The sequence below is a fragment of the Heliangelus exortis genome, chromosome 3 (genome assembly GCF_036169615.1).
Source record: "Heliangelus exortis chromosome 3, bHelExo1.hap1, whole genome shotgun sequence".
Taxonomy (NCBI): Eukaryota; Metazoa; Chordata; class Aves; order Apodiformes; family Trochilidae; genus Heliangelus; species Heliangelus exortis.
Genome location: NC_092424.1, coordinates 83,240,097 through 83,261,155, shown reverse-complemented (window position 1 = coordinate 83,261,155; position 21,059 = coordinate 83,240,097). Strand labels below are relative to the sequence as shown.

At 37.3% G+C, this 21,059-nt stretch overlaps 1 protein-coding gene across 1 annotated transcript in view; it reads left to right on the top strand.

Moving 5' to 3' along the window:
• MEI4 (meiotic double-stranded break formation protein 4) overlaps window positions 1-21,059 on the top strand; it is a 66,932-nt gene that overhangs the window by 14,451 nt on the left and 31,422 nt on the right. Inside the window, exons 3-4 of the mRNA XM_071742453.1 lie at window positions 21-269; window positions 12,078-12,637. Coding sequence (XP_071598554.1) covers window positions 21-269; window positions 12,078-12,637 — 809 coding nt within the window. The remainder of the gene's footprint in view (window positions 1-20; window positions 270-12,077; window positions 12,638-21,059) is intronic.

Below are 21,059 nucleotides of genomic sequence, written 5' to 3'. Positions count from 1 at the left end.
ACTTTTTTGTTTCCTCTTAGAAATCAAAAGTGGAAGAGAAAACCAAGTTTGGTATTTGAAAATATCAAAACTAGCATTGGCTTTTGCAATTATCCACTCAAAACCACCAGGGAAGAGTTGCAAAGAATACACTGAGCACCTTGCCAAAACTGTATCTGAACAAGATTTTAGATGGAAATCAAAAGTTGAAGTGCTAGAAGCTGAAGTTCTTCGGTTACGTCAGGAACTTCTCTTGAACAAGATCTGCCCAAGATTCTCCTTGGAAAACAGTAAGTTTCTGAAATAATACCCAACTCTTTTGCAGTAGCAATGAAACAAACAGCTTTCATGTTCCCTGGACTGTTTCTTGTAGATAGATATGAGAGTCTTCAGGATACAGCTTTCAATTTTTCCCAGAGCTCTGAAGTAGTAGAACACTTAATTAATTTGTAATGAGATTGATCTTGAGAATGTAATGCTTACTCAGAACTTTCATTTTTAATCTTCAGAATCAATACATATCATACAGAATAATTCCAGACAAAATTGTTGTTATAAAATGGTGCTTTATAACCTGGGAGATAGGAGTTTGTAAGAATATTGATACACTCTATTTACATTTGGAATATGTTTTAAAGACATATTGCATATTTTGTTACCATTTCAAAGGTGCATAAAATCAGAACTAAAGCCTAGTGTGCTGAAAATATGAATCCTTAAGATGTTTAATAGGAAGGTTGGGCAAGCAGTGGACTGTGTGTCTGCTATTTCTGTTAATGAATTTAAGCTGTGGATGCTGTGAATGTTTACTATGAAATATGATAAAAGAAAAGTGCAAACAGCACTGCCTTTCTAACTCAATCTGAGAGATCAATGGCACAGGATGAGGTTGGAAATGAGGCAGTGGAAGATGTCTCCAGGCTCTGGGGAGATATTTCTCTTAGGAGATGGAGGTCAAAATGCTTTGGCTGAAAGAGAGAGAGAGTTTACTGTTGAGGGGATCACTAAAATCAAAGTGTATAGCTTGCTGCTTTATGACTTGAGATTTTTAGGAGGTTCCCTGACAGAAAACTTGGTGCAGCTTTACTGGAATGCTTTTCTTCTGCAATAGTAGCTTCTTTATTGCCATGTGAAAAGATTTCTGAATTCTAACTTTGACTCAGAAGAGGATGTGTTAAATTTTAGCTAGAAGTTTTAATGTTTTATTTTAATTTTTTTTTAATAGTCCTCTGTCTCTAGAGAAGTGATTAGATGACTGTTTACACATAGTTACTGTTTGTGTGTTTGGTTGTGGAAAACAGAAAGTTTATTTAAAAGAAAGTTTCAAGCTGCTGTTTGTAATGTCTGATTGTTGAGAAGAACTGATTGCACGTTTAGGAGAGATTTATTAACATTTTGTGTCTGGAGAGGCTATTCTAGTTGTGGATGAAGCCAGAACATAACAAACACTAGAAATGAAATCAATTAATCTGCAACTTCTGTGCTCCAAGTCTAACTTTTTAAATATTCTTTACCCTAAGCTGTTGAACTGAGCAATATTGATATCTCACTTGCCAAAGTAAGCTCTTGTTGCTGGAAGATAGGCAGAGAAAAGCAACTGGCCCTGCAGAGTAACACCCCTTCCAAAGGATGTTGATTTTCATTGCCCTTGTCATAGTGGTTTGCTCACAGACCTAAAATGTGATAAATCTTGTCTAATGTTAGATGTCTAGTTCTGCACTAAATTTTCTTTGCATTCTTCATTATCTGTACAGGGAAATATCACACTTATTCTACAATTGTACAGTTTATGGCTTACTTAACCCACTGCAATTGGCATTATTATGGATCATAGCACAGTGGGCAACAGTTTTATGCTCAAAGAGGGTAGATTTAGATTAGATGCTAGGAAGAAATTCTTTAGTGTGAGGTGATGAGACACTGGCACAGGTTACCTAGAGGAATTGTGGCTGCCCCCTCCCTGGAATTGTTCAGGGACAGGTTGGATGGGGCTTTGAGCAACCTGGTCTAGTGGGAGGTATCCCCACCTATGCAGGGGGGTTGGAACCAGATGATCTTTAAGGTCTTTTCCAACCCAAACCATTCTATGATTCTGTGATATGGAGAACTATCTACAAGGGATCCCTCTCCATTCTGCTAGCAGTAGGCTGACTGGCTTGGAAAAAGTCCCACGATTCCCAAATTAATTCAGTAAGCTGCTCTTCATAGATCTTTTTAGTTTTTACGGTCTCAGCAGCTTGTTCAAACATACTTGGGGAAGCTGCCCAAAGTAATTTTTTAGTGAAGCCAAACTTTAATTTCAGTCTTTGTTTAGCTAATGGATTCACAAATAGCAGAGATGAGTATGTGGTATCTATAATACTTCTATATTCCTTCAGTTTCTCCAGGGTACACAACCAACACCCTTCTAATTTGAAGGATTACTGTGTAGCTGCTTTTAGGTTCAAATATTTATGTGTATTTCTGATCACACTGTTGAGAAATCTATTAGACAGAAAACCTTTTGATGTTTGAAATATCCGTGGGAGTTCAGATCCTCCCTACCTGCCTCACAAGCTGTCTAAGAGGAGTAAGGTGTACACTTCCCCTTCAGTTTCTCTTAACCACTTTGGTGTAAGAGAGCAATGTGTGGAAGATCTGAACTGTATCATAATTTCTATTTCTTTATGTAGGTTTTCCTTAATATTGAAAGGACACTTTTGAGCTCTTGGAGTCTTAACTGTGAAATGGCCATTTTTTGTGATATTTCTTGCTTTTGACTGGTTTGTGGTTTGTTTGTTTTTTCCTCCTTCTTAAAACTTGGTATAATGTGAACTCTTTGAGCTATATATTGTTTAGGAAAGATGATGTTCTTTGGACACTTCTAACAGCTGAGGCAGGGTTCATGGTTACAATTACATTAGAGACAAATGCTCAGCCTCTTGCTTTTTAGTAAAGAAAGATGATGGGATATCTGTTTATGAGATTTCCACACTCTTGTGAAGATCAAGTTTCTGATGTTTATTAAAAGCAGAGCACCTATGGGCTGACATTTAAAGGGAGATGGTTGTAGAAGCAAAGTGTACCTGAAATACAGGGCAGTTTATCACTGACATCTTTCTGCTTCGTGAAAAAAATTCCCTCTGTTGTGTGTTGTGCCAATTTTGAGATTTTTTGAGCCCATGAAGATTAGAAACCAAAGAGTGGCTCCTGTTGAGGTAGGAGTGCACAAGGAGATTTAATCTAAATTGAGAGGAAAAGTGGTATAAGTGGTATTCCACCCAATTCACCTGAAAGCTACTGTAGAGCTATCAAGCCATTGTTATGTTTTCTTGTTGATGGGTATATTGCCCAAGTTTACAATCTAATTTCACACCATGGAAGTTCTCTTTAGGGCTGAGGATCACTGGGATTGTTCTTAAGGCTGGTAATTGACAGATTGACCCTTTTCTGCCCTCACTCATTTCTCCAGCCTTTTTTTTTTTTTTTTTTTTTTGGAGTTGGTGTTCTCAAAGCAAAAAAACCTCTTTAAAGAATTGAAACCCTCAGCTTTTTTTTTTTTGGCTTTCTTGTGTTCTGTTTAAGAGCTCTATGGATTCACAAATTCCACCCAATTCAGTAAGAATCAGATACTGATACTGAATCAACACTGAATGATTAGAGACTGCCCATGGAGTTTTTATTTCCCTGATATGAGAAATTTGGGAGCTCTTTGAAGCTGTGGTGCCTGTTTCCCTTCTCCACAGAAAGTTACATGCAGTATGGGTGCACAAGCACACGAAGAAGAAAGAACAGGGTATCCATTTTTTAAGAACTAAATTATTTTTGTTCTACCTAACTAGTTCTGTGTCCTCTGAGATACTAAAACAGTTTAGGTTTCCTCATTGAAGTGGAGGAATGTGCTTTCCTATAGGTGAACTGTTTGGTAGTATGGATTGTTAGGGTTTAACATGCTGTTGATAAATTGCTGTGGTATATGTTCACTAACTCTATAGTGGCTGAAAGTTCCTTATTTGACTTCATTTGCAGCTGCCTTTCTGAATTCAAGGACACTGGTATTCCTTTTACATAGTGGTGCTTTTGGCTGTACATCAGCCATCCAAGGAGGAGGAGAAGCAAATCTTTTCATAATTGTTCATTATTTTTGAGCTTGCCAATATTGTCCTGACAGCCATGCCCTTGGGTAGGAAAAAAATCAAATCTCATGTTAATGAAAGTTTCTTGCCTTCCTTTGATTCAGATTCAAATTTCACAGGGAAGAGGAGAGAAACGGATTATTCAAAGAATAAGAATACAAAATATCTGAGCATTCTGTTTTCACTTTCCTTTGGAGCTCCATGAAAAGACAAAAGGTTTTACAAAGCATTGATGAATTGATAGATCATAGATTCAAGCACCTGTACTCTAAGGCAGATTCCTTAGATGGTATCAGCTCATTAAATCAACAATCATATTGTTTCTTGGCAGTCTCTATTAAAGAGATTTGAAAAGCCTGCAGCTGTTACTCCATCCTAAGAAGCCATAAATACAATACTCTACCCCTTTTTGCCAAGCATGTATTTTAGGAATGACAATTTACAGAATAGATTATTATTGTCTTTGTTGCTCTAGGCTGATACTCTTTCAGGGTTCCAAATCAGTTATCCAGAGTACATTTTTAGCAAAATTTGTACTGGGGATGTATTCTCTTCCTTAGTTTCACCTTCAGTCTTGGTTCATTTTATTCCCTTCTTATTGCATAGGAATTTAGTGAACTGCTGACTGCTATATTTAAAAAAAAATTAAAAATAATCAGATTCCACTCCCTCTCCTATTTTTAGAACTACTTTATTCTTCCTTTTATAGATCATCTACAGTAGAACCTCATCTGCCATCCCTTGGAGTCCTCTCCTTTGTTCTTAGCATCCACAGCAGAATATGGCTGCCAGCCATAATGTGTCTGTGAATATAGGGAAATTCTGAACTCTGAGTCATAATGTGATTCATGTGAATGTCTGATTTTTTCTGTGTCCTGAAGCTGTGTTTGTTTTTCAAGATACTATACCCTAAATTCTGCTTCCTGTGTCAAGACTTTTGAAAAAACTTGTATCTCTTTAGGGAATCAGAGGCAGAGACAAGAAGAGTATTATTTCTCATGCTTCACTCCTTGGTGTGTTTCTTGAGACATTTAGTTTTATATGTGGAAAAAGGGAGCAATTTCCTTTGTATATTAGTATGACTGAAGACTTCTTAGTCTCCTTCTTGCTGGAAGTTCAGACTTCAGCAAGAGCAGAACCATATGGATTGGAACCATCCTGCTAATCAGCTGAAGTAAAACTGATTATAAACAACATAAAACTACAGTTTATCAGAAGCCTTGCTTTGGGCCACAGAATTCAGCCACTTCTTCCCTTGCTGATTCTCCTAACTCATGGTATGGGTGTCTCTTATTCAGCAGGGAGCACCTGTGATGTTTCTTCTGCCTGTTTACAGTAAAAGAAGCATAATTGATGATAGTTGGGGTTTTTTTAAGCTCATTGTGAAGGAGAAGCCAATCAGATGAATTCAGAAAGACCAGATGAAAAACATATGCAGTATCCCTAGTGAATATGTTATCTGCAGCCTCATTAAAGGAAACTTTCTCATTAGTGGAGGGAGCAGCAGTTGAAATCACACTGAATAATAATGATAAAAGCATATTAATCTATTAAATGAAATTACTTTCCTTCCTAGAAAGAAGATGAAGTGGTGTGAAATGTTTAAAATTGCCCAGAATAGCAGGGAGCAAAAATTTTAGTTCTTGTGGCATAATAGTCTGGTGGAGGAATATAGACTCAAGGTTCCAGGTTACTGTGGTATATTTATGTAAAAACTTTCTCTTCAGGTCAGTGTGCTTTAATGAGCTGCTATTATAAATTGCTGTGTCTTGTCGCCACTTTTTCCCCCCTGGTACTTGGCAAGGTGCAAGGAATGCAGAACAAAAGTTGCAGAGGAACTGTCAGCCTCTGAGGAGTATCTTTTGCTTCTTTCTTTTCTAGCTTCCCTTTTCCAAGGTGAGAGGATTCTCCATTGGGCAGCAGTCAACACTTGGCAGTCAACTTTTGTCTGGTGCTTAGGGGTGCGATGTTTCTGCACAAATAAATTCTTTCTCCCTCTGCCCTCCCTCCCCCAAAAGGTGGCCTTCAGTCCATATAACCAAGGGCATCCCAGTCATCTTAGCATCTTGTCTAAGGCATGATGGTGTCAGACAGTCAGTACTTCAAAAATGAACTGTCATTTGACATCTTAGGTTTACCACTATGCTCCCATGCTTCAACTGATGGTACTAATGCAAGTAGACAGCACTGCAAGTAATGTCTCACAAGCTAAAGAGTATTTCACTTTTTTTAGGAGGGGAGCAGGGAATTCAGGGGTGATATGTAAGATGACAAATTGAGTTAAAATGTGTTTAGCACAGATTTATGGGAATATGGCTCTCAGACTATGATGATGAGATAAATCTGTTGTCTGTAATTGTGGTGACACAATGGGGAACTTCATGAAAGCTGAGGCCTTTTTAGGATAATTAAATAAGTTAATTTGCAATCTGGAAAAAGAACCAGCTGGAGTGTAATGATTCAATGAAATCTCGGAATACTGCTCCTTCCATGGATGACAGATCTGTTTTGTTTGTGGAAACTTTCTTCCTTTGAAAGCAGATACTGGCTGTCTTATCAGGTGGCATTGCTACAGCTGGTGCAAACACACACTTGAGGCAAATGGACCCAAGAAGCATCCTTTTATTTCCAGGATTCTGCATAAGGCACCCATCTAATTGTCCCAGTGTTCTGGTTTGGGAGGACCAGGACAAAAAAGTGCCTGTGGTGATGAGACAGCCCTGAGATGGCCAAGTACCCCCAGGCACTGCTGGGCTGTGTCTGTGTCTGGGGGGGGGGGGGGGAAAGGGTTGGTCTGTGACCCACATGGGCCAGTCACAGCTCTCCTGCCTAGGGGGATTAGTATAAAATGACTCCTCAGAGAGCCTTCTGGCTTCTCTCTGGTCCTGGGTTTGTGTACCTTTGTCTGGCATTGCTCCCTCTGCTTCTGTTTCTGCATCTTGTTTCCTTACTGAGAAGAGCACTGTTCATCAGAACAGATTCCCTTCTCCTGCCTTCCCAAGTAGGACCAGCTCGGATGCTTCAAGGCTGTTGTGAAATGTCACTGGGACCCTGGACTTGGGCATCTCTGTCTGCTGCTGAGTCCCATTTGGGACTAGGGAAGTAATTGCTAGGGAAGTAATTACCAACTGAGGAGTGTGGTTTCACTATCTACACAGTTGTTTGTATTTGTATATATTTGTAATTCACCATCATTATTACTACTTCATTAAGCCTATGCCAGCTTTTTGCCCAACCTTAAAGTCTCCTTTTTATCCTCCTCTGAGAGAGTAGTGGGGAAATAACAGATCATCTGTCACCTAGTCAGTGGCTAAAGTCATGACACCTAGCAAAAGAAAAGGTTATTTATAAATTCCCTGTCTGTCTCAGGAAGAAGGTTCATGAAAGCATTCCTAAATAGAACAAAATACATCATCATGAAAAACCTTAGCTTTAAACACAAGAGCTTGCTTTTCCAAGCCAGCTGTAAAAAGGTCATGAAAATGGAAAAGCAAAATGTAGGATACACAGCTTCTAAAATGTCTTCATTTGGAGAATCCTGAAAGTTTTTTGTTATTTTTAATTATTATTTTAAAATGTTTGAACATGTCTGGATTACAGATCAGGACAACAATCATATGCTGAAAACAGAAGTTCGTGGGGGAGATTTTTTTTTCTCAACCAGCCATCTTGGTTAGTAGTGAAAACAGCAGAACAGAGACAGGCTTACACATGAAAAAGAGGTAAAGAAAACAGTTTATATGTGTGACAAGGTTGGTTATTTATTTTAATAAGAAGAGAATAAACCTGATTGATCATTCATGGAAGGTGTATTTGGAACAAACCAATCAATAAAGAATAAAAAATTGTTCTGAAAGTTGCAGAAGAGGAGAGGTAAACAAAACAAGGAAAAATAAAAATAATTTCACATATTTTAATCCTCTTTTAGAAATTACTGACTGAACTTGGGTTGTGTCATGTTTAATTGTCAGAAGTGGAACTAAGCCTGTCAATTGTAACTGAGTTTTTAAGAGAGCTTTACATGTCTAGCATAATTGGTTTTGATTTTCAAGTGATAACCCCTGTGTTTACTCACAAAGCAGGATAATATAAACAGTGTCTAAATCTTGAAACCTAATTTTTACTTTACAAAATTCAAGTAATCTCTTCACTTAGTTTCTTGTATCTGCCACCTTCAAGCCTGTTTTCTGTTCTGCATTCTTTATTAGTGGTGTAACTGCAGGTGCATTAAGTTTTTCAAAAGCCTTGAAGGCCATTTTATGATTCCACAACAATTTCATCAGTTGAGGACCCTTCTTCAGTTTTTAAATTTTGAACTACATATAGCCTGTGGGCTTTGTCATTCTAACACAGTCTAGTCTCTGACTTCCAGTACCACAGTCGTCTGAGAAAGCATCTTCCACCACCCTTGCTCTCATTTCATGGATATTACAAATGTTGCCCTCTTCATGTTGGGTAGGACCAGAAACTGGGTCCTTCCCTTGTCACTTCACAAGAGAAGAGACTGAGACTGTTCTGAGAATCCTTATGACCATGCTGCTGACAACAGCTCCTGAAGAGACAGAAGGTATTTTCTCATCCTGATGAAGCAAATGGGTCCTCCTCCCTTTCTTGTTCCTGAACTGAGTCTTAGTGTCTATATCATAGAATCATAGAATTGGCTGGGCTGGAAGGGACCTTGGAGATCATCAAGTCCAACCCTTGATCCACTACCGCTGCAGTTCCCAGCCCATGGCACTGAGTGCCACATCCAGGCTCTTTTCAAATATCTCCAGGGATGGAGAATCCACCCCTTCCCTGGGCAGCCCATTCCAATGTCTGATCACTCTCTCAGTAAAGAAATTCTTTCTAATGTCCAACCTAAACCTCCCCTGGCACAACTTGAGACCGTGCCCTCTTGTCTTGCTGAGGGTTGCCTGGGAAAAGAGACCAACCCCCATCTGCCTACTCAGAGGTGGCAGAATTTGCTTGGGAGATGGGATGAACTTTGGTGTTTGCCAAACTCTGCTTCCTCAGGACTAGCTGGAAACTACTCACTCTCTAATCATGACTTGCTCACATCTCGTTCCTCTCAGAAAAGCCTCTGTGTTATGTGATCCAACAGCATTATGTACATTTGAGCTCTTGTGCTTCACAGAAGTGCCTACAAACCTTGCTTACATACTAGACATGGTATGCAGCTTAGTCTTGTCCTTTGAATGACTGCTGGTTTTCAGGACAGACACTTTCTGCAGTGGTGCATGTATGTACAAGAATATCACTTCTTCAGCCTTTGCTCCCCAAAGCTGTTCTTGTGACCATATCTTGCTTTGTTTGGGGACCACACAGTTCTGATTTTCAGCCTGGGATCTTCCTGTGGTAAGGAGATGAAGTCCTAAATAACACTTAAGGATTTAAATACATCCTGAATATGATGCAACGTGTTCAAGGAGGGTGTAAAATTGCTCAAAATCAGATATTTCATTAACTTTATAAAGGCATTGTGGGTTTTTTTGTTAGCTTAACATTCACACTAAATTTTCATATTTCTTGTTCCAGTATGTTTATAGTCAAATGTTCTTGAAATTTCTGCTCAAAGATGGTTTTTAGTGTGAGGCAGGCTTAATGTTGTTCCTGATTTTTTTTTTTTTTTGTACTTGATAACCATGTGGTGTGAAATTCAAGACTGCTTTCTCATTTGAATTGTAGGTAAGTACAAAGTCATTAGTTTACCTTCTTTAAAGAAAAATTATAATCTGTTCCTAGACATTTTGAAGGAAATTCAAAGTGTTTTGTTGTGCATGATTTATTTATTATTTTTAAAATATAACTTCCACCACCCCCTGAAATAATTAGAAGATATCAATGACTGAACATTTTTAAATCATTTTGTATTTTTCCTTAAGCTGGAAGTTTGCTGCTGTTGGGAACTTAATATAGCAGGGTTTTCTAGAAAGCTGGTCATGAGACAGGAGTTTGATGCCTCAGTGAACAGGAACCTAAGCATAAGTGCAATGTTGTCTCCTACTGGTAGGAATATTCCATTGTGTATGCTACCTCTTTTATTTGGGGATGTCTTAAGTTTGGTTCCTATTTAAATTTGTGTATTCTTCTCCATCTCTTTTCTTTCCTCTGCAACTTTACTTTTTTTTTCCCTTCAAGAAGAGAATCAGTGAACATACTTATGTTTTTTGCATGTAATTCATGCTTTATTTCTTTTGACTCCTGGCACTACATACTCATGAGCAATTTTCATATTGCCCCATGGGTTTAGAAACAGGAACAAAATACCCACACAGTGAAACTTACAGTAGATGCATTCCCTGGGAGGGCCTGTTAAGGCTTTTCCTTAAACAGCACCAAAACCAACTTTCATTTTTTTTCCTCTGGAATGTCTTTCACTCAAAACCCTTGAGGGAGAGGACATGAAAGATTGATGCCTGGTTTTGCTAGTCAGACCATGGGAAGTATGCTTTGCTGCTTTGCTTACTTTCCAAATTTGAGTATACAGGGCATTTGGGAACACTGTTATTATATAAAATGCTGGCCTTACAAGCCCTACTTTTCCTCCCTCCTGGAAATGTGCTTGATTTTCCTACAATTAACCCTTCTATTGTGAGCCAATTGTTACAAAGCCTGTTCAATTTTGAGTATGTCTGACTGTTAAAGGCATGACACTCCACAATAAAAAAAATAAACCATGTTTCCAGTCGTAGTCTCAGTCGTAGTACCCTCATTGGATGATCTGGTATGTTTTCAGAGACTGAAGTAACTGTTAGAATTAAATTTGAAATGTATAGTTAATGAATTCTGTATAAACTTCTAAAAGTACTAGATTTTTTTTTTTTTTTAGAATGCTGTAGATTGCTGCCTAGTGATGTTTTTAGTGTAAAAAATTATTTCTTTAACTTAGCATGAAGTGCAGCATATATTTCCCATTAGGCAAAACCACCTATAAAATCTTTCTATTGATTAAAGAATACAAACACAGAGAAGTATGGCATTGTTTTGTATCCTTGTGGAAAATCTGAAAAGTATATGCATATTTTTTATGAAAGGAGAGAAACAGTTTGTGCCCTACTTATTGGGGCACAGCCAGAAGTTGGTCATAAGGGGTTTTAGCCTTGCCCTGTGGCAATGAGATGTTTATGTTGGTTGGTCTTCCACTTCACTGCTCTAATGTTTCTTCCTTGTTTTGACTGTAATCTTTTGGCATGGGTAGCATGTATCACAGAGGGAGTCTCTTGTCACCTAGAACTGAGTTTATGCCCAGAGGTACTGACTTAAATGTATCTCATGTTCAAAATAGGATGAAAGAGATTCTGCAATGGTGTATGAAAAAATTTAGCAGTGTGAACACAGTTCCTGCCTTCTGTGATGTAGTTTGTGTGTCTTTGAAGAATATGCTATGAGATAGGTGGTAACTGGAGAAATTCTTGATTCTGAATGTTTTTCTTGGTTAAATAGTAAAAAACTCAAGTGTAATGTTCAGCCCAACCTAACCTGAGGAGAAAGAGTACAAATAAGGAGATGATCTTATTTGAGGCAGTTATAGTATCAGAGCTTCATTTTCTATTAAAAGTAATCCAAGTTCTCATGAAAAAAACGAAACTAAGATGTTTGGGGGGACCAAAATTTTACATACATTTCTTTCCCTGGGAATTAGTGGAAGTATAGATTTCCACTTAAATGTTTTGTGTGATATCCACTTGTGAAAATTTAAAACCATCAGGGATTTTAAACTCAAAATTACCATTCATATTGCTATGAGCATAAAACTTCTTTTCCACAAATAAGCACTATCTTCAGAAAGTTTCTATTTTAATTTTAAATTGTCATCTTGTTCCAGAGCTAGATTCTAGTCATAGGAAATTCTTGGGGAGCAAATGTAGATATGTATTACATGCTTCTTGCATGGAAGCAAAAGGATAAAAGATATATGATACCTTCCAGAAGTATGTATTTAAGTATTACACAAATGTAACTTTCACATCTGTGTTTCAGGAAAACCAGATGCCTCTGCTGAAACTGTTCTGGATCAGGAATGTATAAACCCTGTGAGTTACTCAAGCCAGCTAGAAGACTCTGGATGTGATGTCTCTAATGACTGTGCATTTGATTCTTTAGGCACAGCTTCTGATTTTTGCCAATCTGAGCAAAATGTCAACACTTCTAAGTGTTGGTTGGAAACAGTTCCTCCCTTTAATCTTTGCTGTACTGGCAAGGAGGGATCTTTGACTATTCCAGTGCAGTTTTTGCAGCATCTGCTTGAAATAAGAAAACTGTCAGAGGGAGGAATTCTTCAAGCAGACTTCACAGTGCTTGACAACGATTCTTCCACTGTATGCAAATCAGTGTCTCAGTTGCTTGATGGACTGACTATTTTTTACAACAGTCCTAAATTTCCAGTTTCAAGTTTTCTTACTGAGGCGGTTTGTGTTTTGATCAGTTTAATAACTGATACTCAATTATCCAATCATGTTCTGAAGAAGTGTTTCAAGAAGCTGGAAGAATTTAATAAAAGTCTGATTCAGATTATTTTAAGAAACGGCAGCATCAATAGGGTAAGTTTAAAATATCTTTCATCTTTCCTACAACATTTTGGCATACTGTAGTATTGCACTGGGTTTATAAATTAAAAAATTTATTGGTTTAAATATTAAAAATATTTTAAAATTTTAAAAATATTGGTTAGTTTTATTATATTTTGAAGAGTACTTCAGAGATTTTTGTGATTGTTTCCTGTGGTATGATGGCAAATCTTCTAAAGCATTTGAAAAAATTCTTGCTCATGCATGAAAGTTCTAGTCTATTACTGTTCTTGTCTATTACTGTCTGAAAGTTCTAGTCTATTACTGTCTAAAAACTGTTAAAAAATGCTGTCAAAATTGTTAAAACTGTTAAAATTTATAGAAAATATGAGAAAAACACTGTTCCTCTTGCTATATGAAGTTATATCAAAAACTATTCAAAAAGTATTGACCAATACATTTTTTTATTCTTTCTTGTGCACCTAGATTAATTAGGTTGGTCTGCTTCAGAAGTTCTCTATCACACTCCAGACATTTGCAAATTTCTGTTTTAAAAATAAATCAGCAAAGGCGTGAAGACTTCAGGAAATAGTTTATTCCAGCACAAACAGCCAATAGGACTGAATTGCATTTTGTCAGTATTCATCATTCTGCATTGTTCAATACATCATCTTGTTCCCTCATTCAGCTGAAATATCCCTAGTCTGCCTTCACAAGACATTCCAGAAATGATGAATTCTGTTGGTTTTTTGATTTTCATTCTGTCTTTTTGTGTAACTTGGAGCAGACATGATGGGGAATTGTTTGAGACTTACAAGTAGCAATTTAGTGTCCACTACACTGCCATTATTGTAAGTGAAGATCATATCCCTATAATCCAGCCTAAAGAATACTGACTAGGTACCAGGTACCTGTTTGAGTTCGCTTTAACAAAATGACAGCCTAGACATCTGCTACACCTGCAGACAGACATAAACATTTGTCTTATTTTAAAATTAATCCCACTCAGTGTGTATTAAACAATTACCCCAGAATGTAAGAATCAAACAAATATCAGCTATCAGTAAGACAAGAGGGCATGGTCTTAAACTCTGACAAGGGAGGTTTATGTTAGATATTAGGAAGAAATTCTTTACAGAGAGAGCGATCAGGAGTTGGGTGGAAGGTGACTGGAATGGGCTGCCCAGGGAGGTGGTGGATTTTCTGTCCCTGGAGGTTTTGAAGAGACTGATGTGGCACTCAGTGCCATGGTCTGGTAACCACAATGGTAGTGGATTAAGGGTCGGATTGATGATCTCAGAGGGCCTTTCCAATCTGGATGGTTCTGTAATTCTATAATTCTATGATACTATGATTCTATGATTTTATGATTCTATTCTATGATATTATTACCAGACTAAGGGGAGGTAGGCAGATATGCCTGTATTTGGGTCAGAAAACACTCAGAGGGAAGTCTTCCCTTCCTGAAGCTTTTCTAGAGCCTCCTTCCTCTAATACCAGGGTGATTTTTATTTCAGTACCACCATGGTGTGATACTTAGGTTTTAATTAGAGGTGTCACTGACCAGTGTTTTGAAAGGATGTGGCATGCACAGCATTTTGTGGTATGAGGAATAGAGTTGTGCAGGTGTTGCTCTTTTATGTTTTTGTATGATTAGAGGATGCAGAACAAAGAAAACTTGAGCGGGCATTCATTAAGACTTCTTGGTTGATCCACTGTTTACAGTGTTCCCCTCCTCTACCTGAATGAGAAGTTAATAAATAATTATAATAACTGTAATTGTAGGACAGCAGCCAAGATTATCCAAAAAGGGATTACTTGTTGATTGGAGGAACCTTACAAATCTAAAGTGAGAGGTGTCACATCAGAAATGAGAGAAGATATCCTGATGTATCTGTGATGTTTCAAGTTCAGAGTGCTATTATAAATCATTCAGGAAGGGTGGAATATGTCCACATCATTTGCAAGTGGCATCTTTTCTTTTGAGTAGATAGCTGGAACAGATGGCTTTTTATTAGATGCTTTACATCTTGCTTTCACCACAATATTGACTTTACAGTTTTTCCTATCAGCAGCCATTGCTTCAATCAAACAGATTCAAAGAGTTTAAGAATTGTATACGCCAATTATTATGGGATAATTGTGCTAGTTTCCATATTTCTATGCAAAAAGGAAAAAAAGAGTTGTCTGTAGTAACTGCAAAATTCATAAAGATTTATTGAAAAATACTTTTTAGAGGTTTGGTTTTCTTTAGACTCAATTTGGAAGCAAGATGGAAAGAAATATGTAGAATTCAGAATTTGTAGTGGAAACTGTAGAAGTAATTCTTCATGTTCTGTGTATTAGATATCTCCAAGGGACACTTCATGCTTCAGTTTTAATCATCACTGTTTACTCAAGTGGTGACTGAAATACCAAGATTATACGTTTAAAATAAAATTACCATTAATTGCAGGGCTGTCATCTGGAAAGAGTGGCAAACTGTATGAATTTTGGTTCCAGGAGAATGCTTGAATACCTTCAGTATAAAAACATTTTGAAATTTGTTGTATGTAACCTCGCTAACTGTCAAAAAGTGTTTGTACAGACAGCCATCAATGCATCTATAGTATTTTACACAACTTTCCCTTTGCCATCCTCACCTATAAAGCTGTCAGGATCTGTCAAGGAGGACAAAAGGCTGGGAGAAACACCTTCCAAAAGTGAACAAAGAGAGAAGTAGCTGTGGATTACACTTAACACCTTGTCTTCAAAAGCAGTTCCAGCATTTTGCAGCGTGAATTAAATAACTTAAAAAAACCTTTGAAATTTGGAAAAGAGATAATTATCTCTATATGAGATGTAAAGGAAGAAAAACAGCAGCAGAATTACTTGCTGTAACTGTTGAGTCCTATTGTTTGAAATGTTTCTAATTATAAAGCACTGGAAGCTGTGGGAATCAGCAAAGACATGAGCTTTTCTGCCTGAATTCAGTTGCCTAAAGCTGTGCAATTTGGATAGGCTTTTTGAGCTGAAACTTCAAGTTGATAGGTGCATCAAAAGGAAAAATAACTTAAGATATGAGAGGTAAAATAAAAGGAAATATTTGTTACAATATAAAACCATTTAAATCAAAGAGCTACAATTAAAAGTAGCCGCTTGAACTCACCTTGTTAATTTTTCTCCTCTCCCTCACTATTTTGAGAGCAGCTCAGAAGTCTGCACTCAGCTGTCAGACACACGGTCTTTTGGAAGAAGCCTTAGGGCAACAAAGATGACTGGCAGATTGGAGCATCTCTCTTATCAGGAAAGGCTGAGAGAACTGGGACTGTTTAAGCTGGAGAAGAGAAGGCTGAGGAGAGGTCTTTTTAATATCTGCAAGTATCTAAAGGGTGGGTGCAGGAAAGATGGAGCCAGACTATTCTCAGCAGTTCCCAGTGATGGGACAAGGGGCAATGGGCAGAAGCTGGAACACAGGAAGTTCCATTTAAACATAAGAAAATACTTCTTTAATAATGAGAGTGACAGGGCACTGGAACAGACTGTCCAGGGAGGTTGTAGTCCCCTTCTCTGGAGATATTAAAAGTCTGCCTGGATGCAGTCCTGTGTAATGTTCTGTAGTTGATCCTGCTTTGTTCAGTGGGAGAGTTGGACTGCATGATCTCTACACGTCCCTTCCTACTCTGATAATTCTGTGATTCTGGAAATATCTAGAAGGAGCCTCTCCCATGGCTGCTAAGGTTGGAGCACAAATTCTTTTTTAAGAATTCTTTCTTTTTAAGAATTTAGTTTAAATAATTTGCTCCAAGGCCTGCCTTTACATCTTCTGATGACATGGTCTAGCATCCCTATATGGCTGCCGCTGAAAAGCTTGTGAGGATCCTGTTTTCAGCTGTGGTGCAGGTAACATGTGGCTCTCGTGTTGCAAAATCTGTGATAGTTGCTGCTGATCTGTGGAGCAAGCACTTTGCTTCTCAGCAGTTTTTTCGGTCCTCAGCACTGAGGCTCTTGGGGTGTGAATGGACATTGTATGGACGTGGTGTTGCAGGTGCATTGCCTTTTGATGTGCAAATTGTTAACTCATGTTGAGTTGCTCCAGTTGTCCTTTTTATGCAGGTTCCTTGCAAGTCCTTTCAAGCATCCAGATTTGTATTATAAGTAAACATTATGAGACTGTGTCCAGTTTGTGGAGCCACTAGCTCTAATTTTTTGAAATGGACTGTTCTCTACTACCTGACAAAACATGGAAAAATGTTTCCCATTGAAAACTTCCATAGGAGCTATGGCATATACTTACAGCTTTGAGGAAATAGAACTTTGCCTCTTCTTCAGAAAGGAGGAAGAGGAAGATATTTTTTCCTTAATCTACCCATTTGGGATATGACAACAGCCATCTCCACCCGACTTCACATGGACACAGTGAATGTGCATCTCTTCTGCTCCTAGATGCATCACTCACTCATTAGCACTGGCATCTGCCTGTTCTGCTGAGGTCTACTTCTGTTGTCCAGGGTGTGTTGGAACAAGGAGTCATGTCTCCTACCTCAGAAAAATGCAACAGTTGGAGGCACTGGGGGTTCCCAGCTCCCCGTGATGTTCAGCATAGCTTGTGTGTTTTATCTTGCTGACGAAGGTTTTGCACAGCTCCTTATAGTAGGGCACCTCAGGGACAAAACTGGATTCCTTTTATGTGGTCAGCATCAGCCTGGAAGCCTTCTGTGGTGAACTCAGGCTGGCTGTAGTTTCACAGTATATGAAATTAGCTTTAGAAATAAAATCTCTGTAAAAAAAATTAAGCTGCTTCATACATGCCTTATTTACATATCTCCTACAACTTCAGAACAATTATTACTGATGAACTCTGAGTCTTATTTGTTACCTTGGAGACAGAAGAAAAATACTTCTATACCTGTCTTACAGAGACCTGTCTGTTTTTTGGACCTCTTGTTTTTAAGCAATTAATTAAAACACTAAAATCGAAAACAATGGTACATTACTTTCAAGATTCTAGAGTGAAGTCAAGCTGTGTAGGGCTCTTGAAAGAAACTGCTTTTTGGTACCTTGTTTCTGTTCAACAAATATCTCTTTCATTTGCCCCACCTCACTCATAAACCTTTTCAAACAAGACCCAGGAGGAAAAAGAGGTGGGTTTCAGTGAACTGTGGTCATTTGCTTCTTTTCATGCTATGTTTAAAACATCAATCCTGACTGAAGATGCTGTCAAGAGTAATGAATTGCCTGCTCCATTCAAAAAAAACAAGCCAAACCAAATTATGTGCTATTATCTTTTTTTTTTTTTTTTTTAATTCTTGTTCCATTTCGAAATTGGCTATTCTACCATAAGGCATTTTTTTTTTTTAAGTAGTTTTGTGTTAACTGTACCTGAATGGATATTGAGGCATGACCATGGTCTTTAGGAATGTTTCTTGTCCTGTTTGGGACTTTACTGCCTGGTTTTGGTTTTGTTTTTCTTTCTTATGTTCCATCTAAAAGTCCTTATGTAAAATTTTGCAAATACTCAACTTTACTGTTGATATATTTAGCAGAAAAGCAAATATAGGAATTCTGAGTAGAAGTTTAATGCCTGCCCCAGATGTTTGTGTGAGAAAGAATTTACAGTTCTTGGAAATAACAAGTTGAACTGTACTACACTGAAAAGCAGGAGACAAATGTTTAAATCTCTTTGGCAATTATAGAATGAAATGTATGGAAATGTGCTTGTGCAATTGGAAAAGTGCCCATTAATCAGAACCGTGGTTTTCAATCTTTTCTTACCTAGGATACAATTCCTATGATTCATTAATGACTGAAATTACCTGGAAGAGAGTAGCCATAAACTTACTCTGATGGTTTTAGCACATGGAAGAGTATGTATTTCATAGACCCTCCAACCAGTTTTGGTTGTTAATAAATTCCCCTGGCCACGTATGCTTTGTATACTTTGCAGTATCTTTTGTCAGACACTGCCAGGACATTCCCTGACTAATCAGTTTACAAGAGTCTTCTCTGCTCAGAAACAAGATTTAAGAATAGTTATTCATGTCACTGATGGTTCTGAAGTATAATACTGGTGGCCTTTAGTTTTCCTAAATTAATTAAGTCCCAAAGGGAATGTCATGACTCTTGAGATATGGTGCATTTTCATCACCCAAGGAATTTTGCTTTATATATTGGAAAAACAGTTTATTCTTATGAATATTAACATGTGTTGCCATGATTTTATGGTCTAGTAAGAGGCAATGTTTGAATCTCTTGATTGTTGAATTAAATTTTCTCAGCAATCTGTTGTCCTATGTGGAGAGCTATTTAAGTCAAATGGTAATCAAAATCCATTGTCTTTTAAGTCACTACACTCTAAAACAATCACCAGACTCTCATTTACCTCAGTAAAACTGATTATAGGAGTAACTAGACAGGAATGAATGAAAGAAAATTTGTCAGCCTCTTAGAATTTGTCTGCCTTCTCTCTTCAGCCACTCTCAGTCAATACACATCATGAACTAATGCTACAATTATTGAAGAGTTACAGGATGAAGTTAGTAGAATTTATTTTTTTTACCAGTAGGGCAAAAAACATTTATTTATGGTTTCTAACATGCCTGTAATGTTGTTTTGTCAGGAGTGTCTCTTTTCCTAGTAACAAAACTGTCATTGCCTGGTTTTATTCAAGTAATTTGAATAGTAATTGAATAGTACCCCAACTAGTATTTGGGGTACCACACATTATTTCCAGTAGTAGGAGAAATAAGGGAAGGAATAGACTGTTCTCTTGATTTTCAAATTAAATGGATTGGGATCCTTAATGCAAGAATACAGGTAGTTCTTTTTGTTGAATATGATAGGAAATACATATCAAAAGCTGTTTGTTTCCTCTGCCTCGAGTCTCTTTCAAGTGAATGCTTTCTGTCAGAGCTCTCTTAACTTTCTGTAGTACTGCATTAGCCATGTCATTTTGTTTTTTTATAACTCTGTGATATCTGCAGTTGAGACTATGTGAAACAACAGCATCAAAGCCTTTCCCTCAGCCCTTCACTTATTATGCCAGTGTAAAAGTGTGTGAATTCTATCTACATCTTGTTTTCTGTTATTCTTGAACATAAAGAACTTTAAATTATTCTATTTTTTTGGTCTCCACCGTACAGAAGTTGGTGGTTATTCAAAGAAATTATACATCCATCTTAGCTCCATCACATCATTACTTCCCCTAGCTCTTTACGTTTATTCTGATCACTTCCTCATGGAGGTCTAGGGCTGTTCCTGCTGTAAAAATTGTCTTTCTCTTAGGAAAAATTCAATTTGTTTCTTTTAACAGGGATTGTACTTTTTTTGTGTGTCTTGGGATAAAGTTAACCCTTACATCCTCTGGTGTGTGAAGGTAGCAGTACATCCCAAGGGCTGTTTGGAAGTAGTCCTCAACCATTGCTAAAAATGTGTGTACATACTTTAATAATTACAATATTAGGAGTTCTCTGTTCTTTTGCCTGTTTCTAATGAACCTTTTTGCATAGCTTAAATTTATTATAGAAATCATACTAAAAAATAATTATGTAAATGAAAAAATATTTTCTTTAATGCTTTAATCCTTTGTAATTGGATAAGAAAGCAGCTGGAAAAGTAACAGCAAGTTGTGCTATGTAATGTTGGTCTTCTGAGCAGTCCTGAGGAACATGGGAACAAAGCAAAAACAGGGGTGAGGAAGGAGGGATAGGGATAGATGATGCAGCTCCTGAACAGTAACCAGGCTCCTTTTTTTTTTTTTTTTTTTCTGGTTGTATGGTTTTTTTACACTCCAATTTTCTGGCTGCTTTTATGTGAGAATCCATGAATGACATAGGTTTTATTTCATATACACCATAAAGTAAGCTCAAAGGATTAAAAGATCTCTGTCTTTTATTAATATTTGAAGGATTTGAGAGCTGAAGATAGTGCTGGTATTTTTAATGAAACTGCACACTATTGAACTGTTATCAGTCTGAATATTTCCAGAGTTTAAGTAACCATGCATGCTCTGAAACACAAATTTGTACTTCTGTTTATTATTCTAGTTGCAGATTTCTTTTTTATGTGCTATAAATTTGTTCTGTATGCATTTTATGCATATAATGTATACGGTGTGTGTTACTTTAACTTTATTCTTTGTCTCCTTAGTGCCTTAAAATATACTAAGACACCCACCAAAATACAGTATTAAATCCACACTCTTTAGGAAATCAGTTCATAGCTGGAATTTTACAGTGGCATTAATATCCATATCTGAGGCAGCCTAAGTACTGTTATTGCAAATTTTTCTTCTGTTAATAGAGGCTCAGGCTTTAAATTTGAAGATTCTCTGTTATCTAGTTCTACAGAATTCCAACTAGAACATTCCAACTCTTACCAAACCAGAAAGGATATGGAAATTTTGTGAAATAACCAATTTTAGCTAAATTTCATCTGCAACCATTGATAAATGCAAAAAAATACAAATTTTTGTTTC